At 55.2% G+C, this 15,262-nt stretch overlaps 1 protein-coding gene across 1 annotated transcript in view; it reads right to left on the minus strand.

Moving 5' to 3' along the window:
• Nucleotides 1-10,046: 10,046 nt before the first annotated feature.
• LOC104839138 overlaps nucleotides 10,047-15,262 on the minus strand; it is a 37,408-nt gene continuing 32,192 nt past the window's right edge. Inside the window, exon 6 of the mRNA XM_010579259.1 lies at nucleotides 10,047-10,846. Coding sequence (XP_010577561.1) covers nucleotides 10,620-10,846 — 227 coding nt within the window. The 3' untranslated portion in view covers nucleotides 10,047-10,619. The remainder of the gene's footprint in view (nucleotides 10,847-15,262) is intronic.

Consider the following 15,262-nt stretch of genomic DNA (forward strand, 5'->3'; position numbering starts at 1 on the left):
AGGTGTTCCTGGGGCTTGTTATTACATCACAGGTTGGAAGTGCTAATAAAAAGCTGGGTGAGCTGAGGAGAGTGTGTGCCCCTGTGTCAGGTCAGCCCAGCAGCCCCTCGTGGCACGTGGCACAGCCACCAGTCCCCTCGTGGCGGTGGCTGCACTCAGCGGGGCTCTTTGTGAAGGGCATGATGCCTGCTCCCTGCTTCAAATGCACTTCATGTCTATTATCTCGCTCACATCCCAGGTGCTTGGCTCCGGCACACAAACCCAGCGGTGCATGAACCAGAGAGAATAACAGCGAGGCAGCGGCTGCAGATAGGCCCTTGGGAAGAGGTGGGTGCATGCCTGGGCACAAGAGCTTTGTGCTTCAAAGAGAAAAATGCTGATTGTAGAGGGGAATGCTGCTGGCCACAGTCTAGGGACTCCCCGCACTCCAACCTGGGTGAATTAGAAGCCTCCTAAGAAACAAGGCTTGACCCCTTCTTGTGCCCCCCACCCCCCCACCCCGAAAGGGATGAAAGAGTCAAAAAGGGCAGGTAGGACAATTAAGGTATCTGTCCCTCTGCCTTCTCAGTGCCTGGGGCATCAGAGAGCTCCTTGTAGGGCCAAGAGATATTCCACCCTCAGGGTGATGGTGGGCTCTGCCAGGCTGGTAAGTGCAGGCAGGAGTTGCCTTTGTGCAGCCAAATGCCCATGGCTGCATTTAGCAGCCCCTGAAAGCTGCAGAATCAAAGAGAAATTGGGATACGTGAGCTGCACTCAAGCCAGCCTGGAACCTTGCCTGAGAGCTTTTATTTTCTTGTAACAGTTCCCTTAATATAAAGCCTTTTTTCATGGCTTTGCAGCTGTGGGCAAGTGATGCTCTGGTAGCACTGTGTTATTGTGATAGTTTGTATGTACAAAAGATGGAGAAATAAATATTATTTTTGGTACAAAAATGTGATCTTGTCTCCATATCATAACTTTGCTGGTGCAGAGATGAACCTGGAGCCTTGTGGCACTGAGCTGCAGAGACATTGTCAGGGCTGGAGTGGGCTGCTGGGCAGCTGGAGCAGCACTGGAGCTGCCTGTGGTGCTGGGTGCAGCACCAGGAGGAGGCTGGAAGTCCTGTTCCCTGCACAGAAAATCCACCTTGGCAAACCTGGTCTCGTGCCTGAAAGCCCAGATGTGGAGGGGGCTCTGGGAGCGTCCCTCCTGCCCAAATGTCACCCAGGCTGAAAGCCAGGCACGTGGGAAGCTGGTGTGGACAGAAGCCACCCCCATTACCCAAATACTTGTCATGATGGATATTCCCCAGGGATAAAACAGTAAGCAGAGCCCTGGTCACACCACTCGAGCTTTTCCTTGTCCCCAAAGGTGTATACACCCAAAAGTGTATGGCAGCTCTGTGACAGCAGTGTCCTTCCTCGTGACCCTGCGGAGAGGTCCTCCTGCCCTTGCTCTCATGGAAGCAGCACCAGCCTGGCCGCTGGCTGAGTTTTAGAGGTCAACCCAGCCAGAAATCGGCCAGGCTGCAGCTCCCTGCTGCTCTGCTGGGATGAAGGATGCTTTCTCCCAGATGGCCGCTTTGGAGGGACAAATGCTTTGCCACATGCTGGTGACCGTGGCTTGGTCCAGGAAGAGTTGCCCTTGTGACCAGTTCTGTGTATGGGGCTGGAGCTGACTGCAAAAGGCTGCGTCCTTCATGCATGGACAACCGAGCCCAGGCTGTGTTCCTCATCCCAGGGCCAAGCACACATTGCAGCAGCTGTTTTCCTGCCGAAATCCTGGTAGCATCTCATGGTAGGTACCCCGTGGGGTATCTGAATCCCCCCTGCGGTCAGCCCTGGCCCCTCCTGCCCAGGGCAGCACTGCCTTTACTCCCTGCTTGTGGTGGGGAGCAGCCCTGCTCCCCTCCCTGGCCCTGTGGGTTTAGAAAGGTGGTGGTGGAACATCACCAAGGGGGTCCTCGGTATCCCCTGGAACTGCTCCAGCCCCTCCTGCTACAGCAAGCTGCCACCAGCATCTCCTCCCCATCCCTAATCCTCCTCCATGCCTTCCTCATCCCACCACAGGCACAGTCTTGGGGGGTTGTGCCCATCAGCCAGGCCTGTACCTCAAAATGTCCCTGCCTCTTCCCCAGCCCCCTTTCTGCTTCAAGGCATCCTCGTTGCTGCAGTGGGTGTGGGATGGGGCTGGCCGGACAGTGCTTGCTCCACGGGGCTTTCAGGAGCTGGTCCCTGCTGGCATGGATGCTGGGGACTGCAGGGGTAATTTAAAAATGAGGACAGAGACCTGATTATTGCCCTAGTTTGTGTCAAAACTCCTTAGTTCTTTTTTTTTTTTTTTTTTTTTTAGCAGCCTTTTGATGAGCTTATCAATGACAAGTTGCTAATTGGGGAGCAGGAGGCCCTGAATTGGTGTGGTGGGGCAGGGAGTGGGGTCTCCTGGGGCACCCCACAGTTCAACACACCCGCATTGGCCTGTGAAAATGGGGAAAGAAAAAAGCCATGATAAAGTAATGGTCTAAACCTGGCACTGGGCCTGACCAGGGGGATGGAGGAAAGCCAGGCTGGGACAGCCTCAGAGGGGCATGGGACTCATGCTCGGCTAGGGGGTGCGGACAGCCCAAAGCTCTGCAGGGGCCAGCAGACCTCATGGTCTTCAGCAGGGAGAGGTGCTGTGTTACACCCCAGGGTGCTGAAGGTGGTGGGGGCGTGCATTTCTGGTTTCTAACAACACGAAGCACCCACCAGCATCATGCAGAGCAGTGTGGTCCAAATTTTTTGATTGCACCCCCCCCAATATATTTATTGATTTATAAATTACCTACACAAACTACTGGGCTAACATATACATTTTGAAGCAGAACCTAAACTACAAATTTAAAAAGGATGGGGTAAAGATAAAATAAGCACTATTTTTAAAAGTATTTTTTTATTTATTAACAGTACAAAAAAATCTTTTCTTCCTGCACCCCAGTAGACTATCTCATGCACCCTGCTATGGGGATCATGGGGTTGGAGGGAGCTAGCCCAGTCCCCCCGTCTGGTACCAGTGGCCCCTTCCCCATGCTCCCCCTTCCCCCCCCAGATACTGCCCCGCACAAAGCAGCTTTGTCTGCCTCTTCCTCTCCCTCTCCTCCCATCTGGCCGCTCTCCCTCCCTGGCACCCGTCCCATTCCCCTCTGCAGCGCAAGGACCCTCCTTCTCTATTTATCTCTGGGGATGGGTCCAAGCCCCCCTGTTGCCCTGCTGTGGCTCACAGGGACGCTCCTGGCTGTGCCCTGGTCCAGAGCTGATGGGAATGATGGCAAGGTCCCCACTCGACCAGCCCTGGAACCTGTCCACATCCTGGGGACCAGTCATGCAGCTACCACCAAGGCGAGCAGTGGGTGCTCCCCAAAGCCCTCTGGAGCCGGCACAGCACAGGGGGGTTCCTTTCCCTATGGCACGGCATGGCTTCACCAGCTGCTTTCCCTTCCCCATGCCAGCAGGGCTGTGTTGCTTGGGGTTCACCCAGGAGGGCTCCCCAAATCCCATGTGTCGTGAGCCCTATAGGAGAGGACGGGAGGTCCCCGGGATGCGGCTCTGCTCCCTAGCCCGAAACTGGCAGTGGCTTCCAAACCTTGGCCAGTGGGATGTGCCTGGCGCTATGCCACCCACGTCCCTATCTCCTGAAAGGGGGACATGCCCTAACACGGCCATCCCCAGTCCCCTTCCTGCTCCCAGCCACCCTGGCAAAGCCCTGGGTGGTTTGGCTCGGCGTCACTGCCCATTCACATGGAGAGGGTGTCAAAAACCCCCTCCCTATGCCAGGCATGGCCACTCTGGGCATGTGCCGAAGGGAGGAGGGCTGGGCAGGCAGTGCTGGGCACAGGCAGCCCCTGCCCATCGCTGTGCACACTGCTGAAGGAACATTTTGGCCGTGAGTGGCTTTTCTTGAATTTTTGTTTGGCTGGGGGTTTCCCAAAGCACTGCCTCTGCCTGAACTCCCTGAGGGCCAATGCAGGCTGTGGGCATCCTGCCTGGCTGTGTGCCACCAGGGACTCCCTGAGGATGGGTTTGGAGGGGGCCAGCACTGGTCTCTAGGGGAATGGAGGGCTGTTGCTGACTGCAGAGGCAGTAGCAGGCCCAAGGACCAAGAGCATGGGCTGGCGCCTCCACCAGCAGCTCAGTGACAGTGACCCTGCCAGGTCGCACCCACAGCATCGCAGGGGCCCCAGCAAGTTCTAGCAAAGCGTGCTGGCTCCGGGGAGGCAGCAGTGTCTCCCTGGAGCTGAGCCCTTCCAGCTACACCGTGGCCTGACAGCAGTGCCCACAGCATCTCCTCCCTCCACCCGGTTTGCTTTTGTCCAGCCTGGCATCCCTCTCCTTCCCCATCCATGCCTGTCCCTCTCCCCAGCTCCATGACTTCAGCTCTTGGCTGCAGCTGCCATTGGCTCCCTAGGGACAAGCTCATCCGGCACGCGGCCACCAGCATGGCTGGGGCAGGGGCTCTGCCCTGCAGGGGGGGACGGACAGAGAGACAGAGTGGGCTCCAAGCAGTTCATGCCACTGCATGGCAGAGGCCATGACAAGCTCAGGCAGGCTGCGAAAGGGCGAAATCCCACCATGTCCTATTTTGTCCGGTCTCCTGCAACCCAGAGATTGGCTGAGAGCTGGTCCTGCTCCTCTGCGTGATGGATGAGCTCTTGGCAGCCATCGAGCCCTGGTGGGGCCAGCAAAGGGCAGGCAGTGCCCTCCCTCCACCCTCTCCTTCACCGCAGTCACAAGGTTTCAGCCAGCAAAAGGCAAATTTTATTTCGTCTCTGCATGCTGGGCTTAAACTGTTAAAAAAAAAAAACCAAAACAATCAAAGCGCCAGGAAGTGGATTTATAGAGCAGGAAGGAATGTGGAGGATGGTGATACACCTCTCAGTCTCACCCGGGAATGTGAGGCTGTGAGAGGAGCCGGCTGCATCAGGGGGAGATAAAATCCCAGGGGATGTTATGGCAAGGCGCTGGTGGGGAGCCCGGTGGCACGGGCTGTGGGAAGGGCTTTCCCAGAGTGCCACCCTGCTATGGACACCCACTCTCCTTGCCTGGCTGTTTGCACCCACTGCCCCAGAGAGGACCTTTTAGACCTTTTCTATCCCAAGCACCAAGATTTCTGAGTGGTTTTTGGCGGCATCAGCTGCCCTCCCTGCTGATGTGTTTACAGGAGGAGAAGCCCCCCCACTGCCGCTGGCTCCCTGGGGGTTCTTCTGCTCAAGACAGGCTCAAAATCCAGCTGCAGGCTCTTGGCACTGGAATGCACAAAGACCCATTTAATCCTGTGGCTCCCAGTGTCTGTGTCAGACCCAAGGCGACTACTTCCTTTGGGGACCCCAAAGGAGGGGGCGAGACGGAGCTGAGTGAAAATTCAGCTTTTTTGGTGATCTTTTTCCCCCATTCTTTGCTGGGTGAGGTCACGGCTGGAGGAGCTGCCTGACGGGACTCAACCCATGACAGGAGCCTGATGCCAAGGAGCACATCAGCAGGCAGGATGCCAGCTCCCCACCCAACCCTCCCTGGGGCCAAGCGACCACAGGTCAGCTCAGTTCACAAATCCAGTGGAAAACTGGGTTTGCTCAATTCCTTTTTTTTTTCCTGTTGTTGTTTTAGTTTGATTTTCAAGGTCAACTGGCCAAAAAAAGTGACTGCTGAGAACAAGAGCCCCACAAGCTGGTGACATGGGTCCATCGCTGCCTGTGGCGCCTGCAGGCTCCAGCCCCGCCAGAAGCAGGTGGTGAGTTAGGGACAATCCCCAGGGGAAGGACAACAGGGTCTCCAGCACTGAGTGACCTGTTCCTGTACCACCAAGGTTTCCAGCCCAGCTGCCTGCAGAGCAGCCTGGGGCTCCCCTGGTCCCATGCCATGGATGTACCTGGGAGGGTGACAAGGGACAGTGGGCAGGGGCAGGGAAGAGGTGCTGGCCTTCTCCCAGTGCAGGGCGGGGGAAGAAGGAGATGGAGGAGGAGGAGAAGCAGAGTGAGACAGCAGCAGGAGGGCACCGTGTGTAGGAGGATACGAGCCCCTTCTGGCTGTTGAGGGATGTTCAGAGCATCCAAGCATGGACCCTTGCCTGCCTGATACCCTGCCCCAGACCCAAGGTCCCCCTCTGCTCGCTGGCTGGGCCACCTCAAAGTTTGCTGGTGAATACACTTGCACACCTGGTTGGGGGGTGGGATACAGCCACTCAACCCCCCCTGCAGCAGCCAGCATCAGGCATACGGGCTGTAAACCATGTCCCACTCCAGTCACAGAGCCCCTGAGTACCCTCCATGGCTGGAGGTGAAAGACCCCCCCTCCATCCACTCACTCGCTCCCACCCCACATCCAGGATCATCCCCTCCTTTCCAAGGTCAAGTCACCCTTCCCAGGAGCTATGCCTCTAATCCCCCGATGGTCACTGAGCCATTGGGGGTCAATCTTGCCACCTTCTTTGTGTCCTTTTTATCAGGGCTGTGATTTGGGCTCTGTTTCTGTTGGCCTCCCTTTCTCATCACCTCAGCTCAGGAAGTCCTCCGTTGGCTAACCATGCTGCAGTGAACATGTTCCCGCTCCCGTGTGTCCCTGTTAATTAGAATGGCTGACCGGGTTCCCTTCATCAGTGCTAATTGGCCAGGTTTGTGTCTTTGCGTATTTCCCTTCCCAGTTTTCGCAGAGCCCTTGGGTGATTTTAGTGCAACAGAGAGGAGAAACAAAATGAAACTCAATACACATCCTCACACTGCGCACATCCTTACACTGACACCAGCAGCTGGGGACATGATGGAGCTCAGGGCACCTGGGAGGCTGTGGGCTCCTGAAGTCATACCCACACCCGCAGCTCTGCAGAGCCTCTTTGCTCCCCACCAGCAGTGGCCATCACCCAGGTGGGGACCCGCTGGCCTGACCCTCCCCTCTTCCTCCACCACTGCCTGGCTCCAGGTGCCCAGTGGCATCACCGGCAAACTGGGCAGCAATGCCCAGTGCCCTGGGACGATGCCACCCGGGCTAGGGCAGGTGCTGGGAACAGCCCATGGGTGGCACCTGGATGTGCTTAGCCCCGGTCCCCGTTAGCAGTGAGTCAATGTGATTGATCCCCATCGTCATCCCCCTGGACCTGTCCCTAACACGCTCCAGGTACTCCAGCGTGGGAGGGACAGTGGCCCCCAGGGCCAGGGGCAGAGGGCACGGCGTGACAGGGGCCCCACAGCGCCAGGTCCCTGCCCTGTCACCATCCTGACCCCCAGGCCCTCCCCTGTAGTCTGGGACCGCCTGCCCCAAAGGAGGATGCTCTGGCTGGAACCCCCTCTGGTGTGTATGTGTGTGCACAGGCATGTGCATGCGTGTGATCACATCCTCATGCACAGGGAGCGGAGAAGGGTTGACTCCGAGGGGTGCAGGGGAATGTGTGTGGGGGGGGGTCCCCTATGAGGTGCATGGGGATTTTCAGGGGTCTTTGCAGGAGTGGGATTTTGGGGGGGGGAGGGGGTAAGTGTCTCTGTGGGGTGCAGGGGATTTGGGGAGTGTCAGTGTGCAAGGGGGTTTTGGGGGGGTGGTCTCTGCATGTGAGGGCTGTCTCGGGGTGGTGGGGGGTGTGGAGGCCACAGAGCTGCAGCCCGGACGGAGGCACTGGGGGGGGCTGAATGGGAATACGGTGAGGGGGGGCTGTGCCCTGCGCTCCTGGAGCCTCCTGTGTGCTGCTAATGTGGGGGGGGACTAGCTCCAGTCCCCTCTCCCCGCCTCCCGGGTTATGTGTGTCTGTCTGTCTGTCTGTCTGTCTTCCGGGACTGCTCTGTCTCCTCCTCCTCCACCCTCCCCCTCACATCTGGGCAGCAGCAGCTTATTTTTTCCTCCGGTTGTGACACCCCGAGTCACGGGACGTTTCTCCCTGGCCTGTGTCAGACCCCCCCCCGCAGGGAGAAGGCAGGGGGCTCGTCTTGGCCAGGAGACCCTGGGCACGGTGCCTGACTCCCCCATCTGCCCTTCCTCAAGCGCAGAGAGGGGAGCCCAGGCACCACAAAAAGCAGATCACCTCGGGGCTGGGGAAGGGAGAACAGATCCCTGCCAGTGATGGGGAAGGGCAACTGGATCCCCTCAGGCTGGGGAAGGGGCTGTAGCTGTGGACACCGCGGTCTCCTCAGTGGGGTGTGCCAGGGTCTGCCCTGCCCTTCCCCAAAAACACCAGCCAGAGCACATCAGTGCCACCCACGGCCGTGTCACACTCAGACCAAAGGCCTGGGGGGACCCAAGGACAGAGGTGTCCCAAGACCATCCCCCCCTGCTGGAGCCAAGCTGGGGCTGAACCACCCCCCACCCCGCCAGCAGCCTTGGCACAGTGGCAGCATTGGGATGGACAGGCCCCATCTGTGCCCCCCTCTTCCCACTGGAAAAAATACCATTTATTCAGAAGAAAACATTTTATTATTTTTTTTTCCCAAAGAAAAAAAGCGATATAAATATTAGAGTATAAAACTTGCGTGTAACACATCGACGTTGGTCTATATGGGTATAAGAAGGATATAAGCATATATATAATATATAGTATAATTCAATATTAGACACATTGAAAGGGCAAACGTGTTTCATTTTACGTACACTCGGAGCACAGACCACATGGAAAGAAGATACAGAGAAAATTGAAAATACTGGTGTCCACAAGTTAGTTACCGAGATTAAAAATAACACGCCACTAAATACACGACACTCACTACACTACCTCAGATTGCAGATTAAAAAGAAATATAAAGACTACGATTCAGCTACAGCATTTCTAGAGAGGGGCAGGTGGCAGCTGCAGGGGACAGGGTGGGAACCGCTCCCAGCGCAGCCAGTGCCGGAGGTGGCTGGATCCGGATGAAACATGTTGGATGCTCCTGCTGCCCTGGGTTTGGGGAGGGGGGGTGGTGGGGTGATGGCTGCCATGCTGGAGCCTGGCTGAGAGGGATGGATCTGCTCAGGTGAGTTACGTGTTAGTGATTAAAAAGGGAAAAAACAACACGCACACCCTGGGAAACCCAGCATGGCTGCTTCCTGGCACCCCACAGCCCCTCTCCTCGCTCTGGCTACACAAAGTCCCCCTCTGCCTTCCTGGGGGGACTCAGAGCTCCTTTGATATGGGAAGCCGGCCTGGTGCAAGGGTGATGGTGACATGGAGAAATTCTATTCCTCATCCTTCGATTCCATCCACGGGTTGGAAAGCCCAAAGCCAGCAGGAGCATCACCTCCTCCAGGCTGGTCTGGCGTGGTCCCATGTGACGCCTCCCCCCCTTGTTGCCCCGGCTTCCCAGCTTTGCAGCATCACCCCACGTTCACCCCCAGCTCTCGGGTACCTTCTCTGGCTCTGGTCCCCAAACACCACCAAACCAACCGTCACTTACTCAGTCACCAACTCTGCACCAAAGCCATGCACCAGCAGCTCCGCAGATCTCACCTCTTTGAGTGAGACCCCAAATAACCCTTATTTGGGGTCTACACCCCAAATAAGAAGCAATGAGTTTCCCCATCCCGCTTGACTGATCCCACCCCCCACCCTCCCCCAAGGCAGCCCCAGCGCAAAGGCTTGGGCAGCTGCCGGCACATTCACACCACACTGCGTGGGCATGCGAGAACTTCTCTGGGTCCGTGGAGCTAACTGCGCTAGCGCAGGTGTGAGGTGAAGGACATGCATGCAGACACGGTGTGCAGAAACGTGAAGCATCTTCCCCTGGTGCCCATAGCAGGAACTCAGCCAGATGGCTGCCTGGCCACAGGGGAGCGAGACTCTCTCAGCTTTAATTCCAGAAGAACATTAACTGTACATATAAATATTTACTGCAAAGAAGGGATGAGATGTGTCTGCTCTTCGGAGACCCCTAGAACTGCTGGGGCAGCTGCTGCACACCTTGGCATGCTCCTCATTGAATTCCCTACCTCTCAGACATCAGGAGGGGGGTTTTTTGTCTCATATTTCAGGCCATTGGTGGTTGCACTTCTTAAAAAAAAAATGTTGAGGATGCAGCTTTGCCATATTCCCTTTGACTCATGCAATATAAACACTTACTTTTTTTTTCCCGGGTAACAGGTAAGCAGGAACTGAAGCACTCCCTACCAACTTCTCAGCAACAAATCCATCGCTATCATTAACTGAGGGTGAATTTTACTAATGGAAAGTTTAAGAGCAAAGATCTGGAGCATGGGCTCTAAGCTAGGAACTGCCTTTTCCTTTAAAAAAAAAAATGACTGAAGGTCTATAAATTAAAATATCCGCATTAAAATTATTTACACTGGGCAAAGCCGAGCACAAGCCTTGTGCCTTTCTCGGACTATCTGGGAACAAATCGGATCCAAAGATGTGGCAAAAGACCTTCCACCCTTGCATATTCTAATACCCGAGGGATCGTATAAAACATTAGCAAGTATTCACAGGGCACTTGTTTGTGTTCGGTTTAGCTTCTGGATTGGTTTTCATCATGAGATCTAACAGCAGCAAGACCCTGCTCCTAGCTCTGATGATGATGAGATACATTCGCAGCATTTCCTACTTTTTGCATCACAAAAAAAAAAAAAAAAAATCACATTCGTCCTCCGGCCTGGGCTGTGGTTTGGGGGAGTGCTGGAGCCGGCTGCCCTGTAGCTCTAAGGTCTCCTTCTTCTTCTCTACTTCTTCTCCTTCTTCCCGGATTTCTTCTTGTTGCCTCCCGAGGAACCGGCGCTCTTGGCGTCACGCTTGCCAGCGGCGTTGGTGAGGGTGGCAGTGCTGCCCGGGATGTAGACGTTCTGCCGGTAATCGGGGACATGCTGCAGCGTGAACTGGGGGCCATAGCGGGCGCTCAGCCCCATGGTGCCCGTCCCGCCGCCCAGGGTTGAGTTGCCATCAGCAGCTTCTGTGGGGGACACCGGAGGAGGGGACAAAAAAGAAGGGCAGGTTGTTAGTGCTGGCCAGAGCCCACCCCAAGCCCCAGCAGCCCCGAAAGGCTCTCATGGGGTGTCAAACCCAGACCTCAGTGCCACCAACCTTCGCCCCCCCCACCCGTCATTACCCTCCAGCACTACTGCTCCATGGAACAGCTGCAATGTGCGTATTGGGGAGCATGGTGCAGCTGGCACCAAAAATCCCTTGTTTCCATCTCACATCATTGTTAAAGGTTTGGTATTTGGGGCTGGAGGCTGGCTGGAGTAGGGCAACCTCTCCTCTGCGCTTAGCAGCGATGGGGCTGCCTGTCCCTCCCTGCCTGCCTGACGCTGTCTGCTCTGCCACCCTCCCCGGCTGCTGCCTCCGCAGAAAAACATCCCTCCCTCCAAAAGTGGCCCATTACAAACATATTGTACAGACATAACCATTAGTAATGCATTAAGGGAAATCCAATTTTTTTTTTTTCCACTGCATTTAAAACCCTGCCCCCATTATTTCTCCAGCCAGGTTTATTCAGGGAGCAGAGCACATGAGCGAATAAAATCCCTCCCCTGCAATACCACAAAATGGCTCTAGGAAGCCAAGCACGAAGCAAATCAATGCTGAAGTGTGTCCTACGGTCCAGATCTGGGAGCAGGGGGAGGGGAAGGCAAATTCATTCCTGTCACTCTACAAAGCCCCAGCAAAGAGAGAGCAAGCGCAGGGGTGGGAAAATGCACACGGCCCCCGCGCAATGCTGGGACACTGCTGGAAGATAGAGACCAGATGGAGACAGAGGGGATGCACAGAGGCAAGGGGAGAAATGAGCACGGCGGGGATGGCAGAGCACAAGCAATGCTGTTGCCATGAGCCGCTGTGGGAACTCACTCCAGCGTGACTGCCCATGCACAGCCCACCATGGGATCCTTGCACAGCCCTGCTCAGAAATGATTTGCTAAACCCCTGCCTTTGCATTGGATACTGTGGATGCCATTTCAGCCTTTTAACTGCTTCGTGCATGTGGCTATGGTCACGCTCTCCTGGGAGGCTGGAGAAACCCACCAAGGACACCTGAAGGGCCCAAGGGAGCGTCGGGGCTACTGCTCCCTCCTCTCACAGGCAGAGAGACTGAGGGAATAAAGAAAAACAACGAGCAGAGAATGTGGGCTGGTCCCTTCCTTTTTTTCTCCTTGCTCCAGACCAGATCTGTACACTCCTCCGTGTTGCCTTTGCTTTCCCCTGAGCAGATGGAGGTGGCTAAGCCAGCCAGAAAGCTACACAAAAAGCTGGGCCACATCCCACCAGCCCCCCTGAAATATTGCTGTGTACACATTCCCTTGCAGGGGTCGGAAGTATTAAGCAACTGCAGTTTGAAAAGTTACAGCTGCTCTGCTGGAGCAGGCAGAGGAAAATACACATTGAGTCCGAAAACAGGCGGGATATTGTGCAGGAAGGCTGGGGGACACGCAGGAGGGTGTAGAAACACAGCAAACCACTGTGGGGAAATGCCATTTTGCTTTCTGCTGTGGAAGCATTCAGTGGCAGGAGAATTTTTCTACAGTCCCCATTAAATGGGTCCCAGACCTGGCGGGGCTTTGAGGACCTTGGTCTGGAGAAGGGCTGAAGGAGATGTGCATATACAGTTAGTGACATTTATCGCTAATCCTCAGCCCACCTCATCAGCAACTTGTTTCATTAACAACCAACTCAACCCCATACCCATCAGGGTGTTATGAACAGGGACAGGATGGCTGGAGATGTGCTGTCAGGCCAGGCTGCAGCCAGGGGCCAGCTCGCATGTGGACTATGACCTCTGGCAGTGGGGCAGATTTTTTTTTCTGGGCTCCTCCAGCTGGATACAGCCTGACTGGGGTCTTGGGCACCTTCTCCTGTGCCTTCACCACTGGGTACTGCTGCCGTGCTTCCCTACTGGACCATCCCAGCTGCACCAGGGCAGTGAGGAGGCTGTGGGATCCCAGCGGCATCCAGGACAACTGGTCCCTGTGAACTAGTTTGCAGTCACAGCACAGCTTTCATGGGGGAGAAAAAGCCACCCGTGAAGTTCCCAGCCTGCCTGTTGGTCCAGGGTAAGAGCAAAGGGCTGTTTCTAGGTAACATTGACATTAAGGCTGAAAAGAAGAGAGAACAGGAACAATAGAGGTTTATAAATGGGCACAGAGCTGCTCTTGCCAAGCAGGGCACTTCAGCTCTTGTTGCTGGAAAGGTTATGTTCAGCCTTTACCAGAACTCAGACATTATCCCAAACGATCCTGAGGAGGAAAACAAGAATTTGGGCTTTGGCAAAAATAACCAGTTAGTGGCTCCATCGCCCTCATAAGCAAAGGGGAGGAGAGGCAAACTAGAGGCAGCACTGGAGCACATGCTCCTGCAGCTGCTGGTGGGACTTTCAGGAGAACCCAATATAGCGCATCTGCCCCTGCCTGCAGGCAGTGGAGCTGGGGAGAAGGACCTCCTCGGGCTGCCTTTCCATCTGCTCTTCCACCATCTCATGGCACCCCTATAAATTCTCACTGGAAGCCAGAGTATTTTAAGGACAGAATGTCTGCCCTTTAGTGTCTGGTATCCTGGAGCATCGGTGCTCCTTGGTCTGTCGTAGCAGCTGCCTCTGTCCCTTCAGATGGCTCAAAACACTGGCTTGTCATATTGTTTCCAGCTGCAAGGGGGGAAGATCCAGAGGAAGGGAGACAGAAGCCCCACACCAGGGTCACAGCCCTGGGGGAAACCAGCTCCCCAGGCACACTGGCTTGGGAGGGTGATTTAACCATTGGGTAAGTAAGTGATTTAATCCTCAGAGCAAGTGGATCGTGCAGGCTTGGCATGGCAGGGCCAGTTCTGCCTCTTGCTAAAGCGAAGGATAATCCCTGGCACAGGGTAAGGATGCAGGCAGAGCATCACCAGCCCCTTCCAGATGCTCTTGGAGCAGAGCAGGATCAAAGGAACTTCTGCCTCCCAGGCAGTCTCTGCTCGGCACAGACTTGAGCATGGGCTTGATGTAGTGCGGTGGAAGTCAGCATCAACTGCTCTGTGCGGGACCAGCTCACACTTGGGAGGAGCGGGTAGGCAAAGAGCACACAGTGCCATCATCTGTGTCACTGTGTCCCACCTGCCAGCCTAGAGCTCAGACAGAGACCAGCAGGTGACAGTAAGAGATAAGGATCATTTAAATAGCCAGGAAACATTACCCAAGGATGGGCAGCACAAAGCTTAATGGGCAATTAGCACTGCCCCTAATCAAAGCCTGCTCCAATCAACACTATTAATGAATGAGAGCAGAAAAGGGAGGGGGGGGGGGGCAGGGGGGACAGAGAGTAGGGGAGACATGAAAACACAGTGCTGGTGGAAAAAGCTTATGCTATGTCTCCATCCATCCATCCATCCATCCATCCATCCAAGCAAGGGACCGGTGGGGGCAAGAGAAGGATGGAGAGCATGGAGCCATCCTCTCCCTGGGGCTGCACCAGGGAAAACCCTTATCTAGCAGATGGATCTGATTTAAATTAACCCCCTGGATGCACTGAAGCCGTGGGAGAGGTTAGGACTGTTTGAGACTTGTGGATTGGGGGAGATTTGCTGCAATAGGGCCCGGGGCTATGTGGAAGTTGGTGCTTAACCTGGAAGGGACCTGCTCATCTCTCTGGTCTTGGGGACTGCTGGAGCAGCAGTCAGAAAAACAGCTTTATTTGCGAGCAAGGAAACCGGATCTGGAGGCACTGGCTGATGATAACCACGTGCAAGGCCGGAGGCTATTTTTCCATGGTCGTTTTTTAGAGCAGAGACACATTTTCGCATTGTTTCTTTCCTTTCAGTGTAAACAACTCCCTTGCCCAAGACCTTCGTCCCCTTCCCTGGCCACGGCAGCTGTGTCTCCAGGCTGCCTGGTGTCTGCAGAGCAGCAAAGTTCAGCTGCAGCAGCTTTCCAAGAAAGCAACACTAAAGCCATCCCTCCTCCCCCAGATTCCTTCTCTCCCAACAGCTCAAAGGAAACATCCTAAGCATTTTGCACAGGGTTTTATGGCTGTGCTGCTGCTTCTATTTTTAAATCAAGGGGGAAAAGACTTGGCGGTATTTATAAATAAAGGCTGTATGAAAACCAGCCTCTTTATCTGTAGTGCTGCACAGAGTGATAAATGCACTTCTTTTACATAAAGCCATGGAGACCGCGGGTGCATGGGAACACCCCTCCCTGCCCACCACTTCCACGCAGCACAGCCATAAACCAGAACAAACCAACCCAAAATAACCCAAACCCCAGCAACTACAACTGCAAAGAGCCAGCAGCAGCCAGTGGGGCAAACCTTGGTGAGCCCACGGCTCGGTGGAGGGACCCGGTGTGAGCAGAAAGCACACACTGGCATCTCTGGACAGGAGGCTTGTTGCGGCTACTGTC

Source organism: Haliaeetus leucocephalus, unplaced genomic scaffold, assembly GCF_000737465.1.
Source record: "Haliaeetus leucocephalus isolate CR32 unplaced genomic scaffold, Haliaeetus_leucocephalus-4.0 Scaffold656, whole genome shotgun sequence".
Taxonomy (NCBI): domain Eukaryota; kingdom Metazoa; phylum Chordata; class Aves; order Accipitriformes; family Accipitridae; genus Haliaeetus; species Haliaeetus leucocephalus.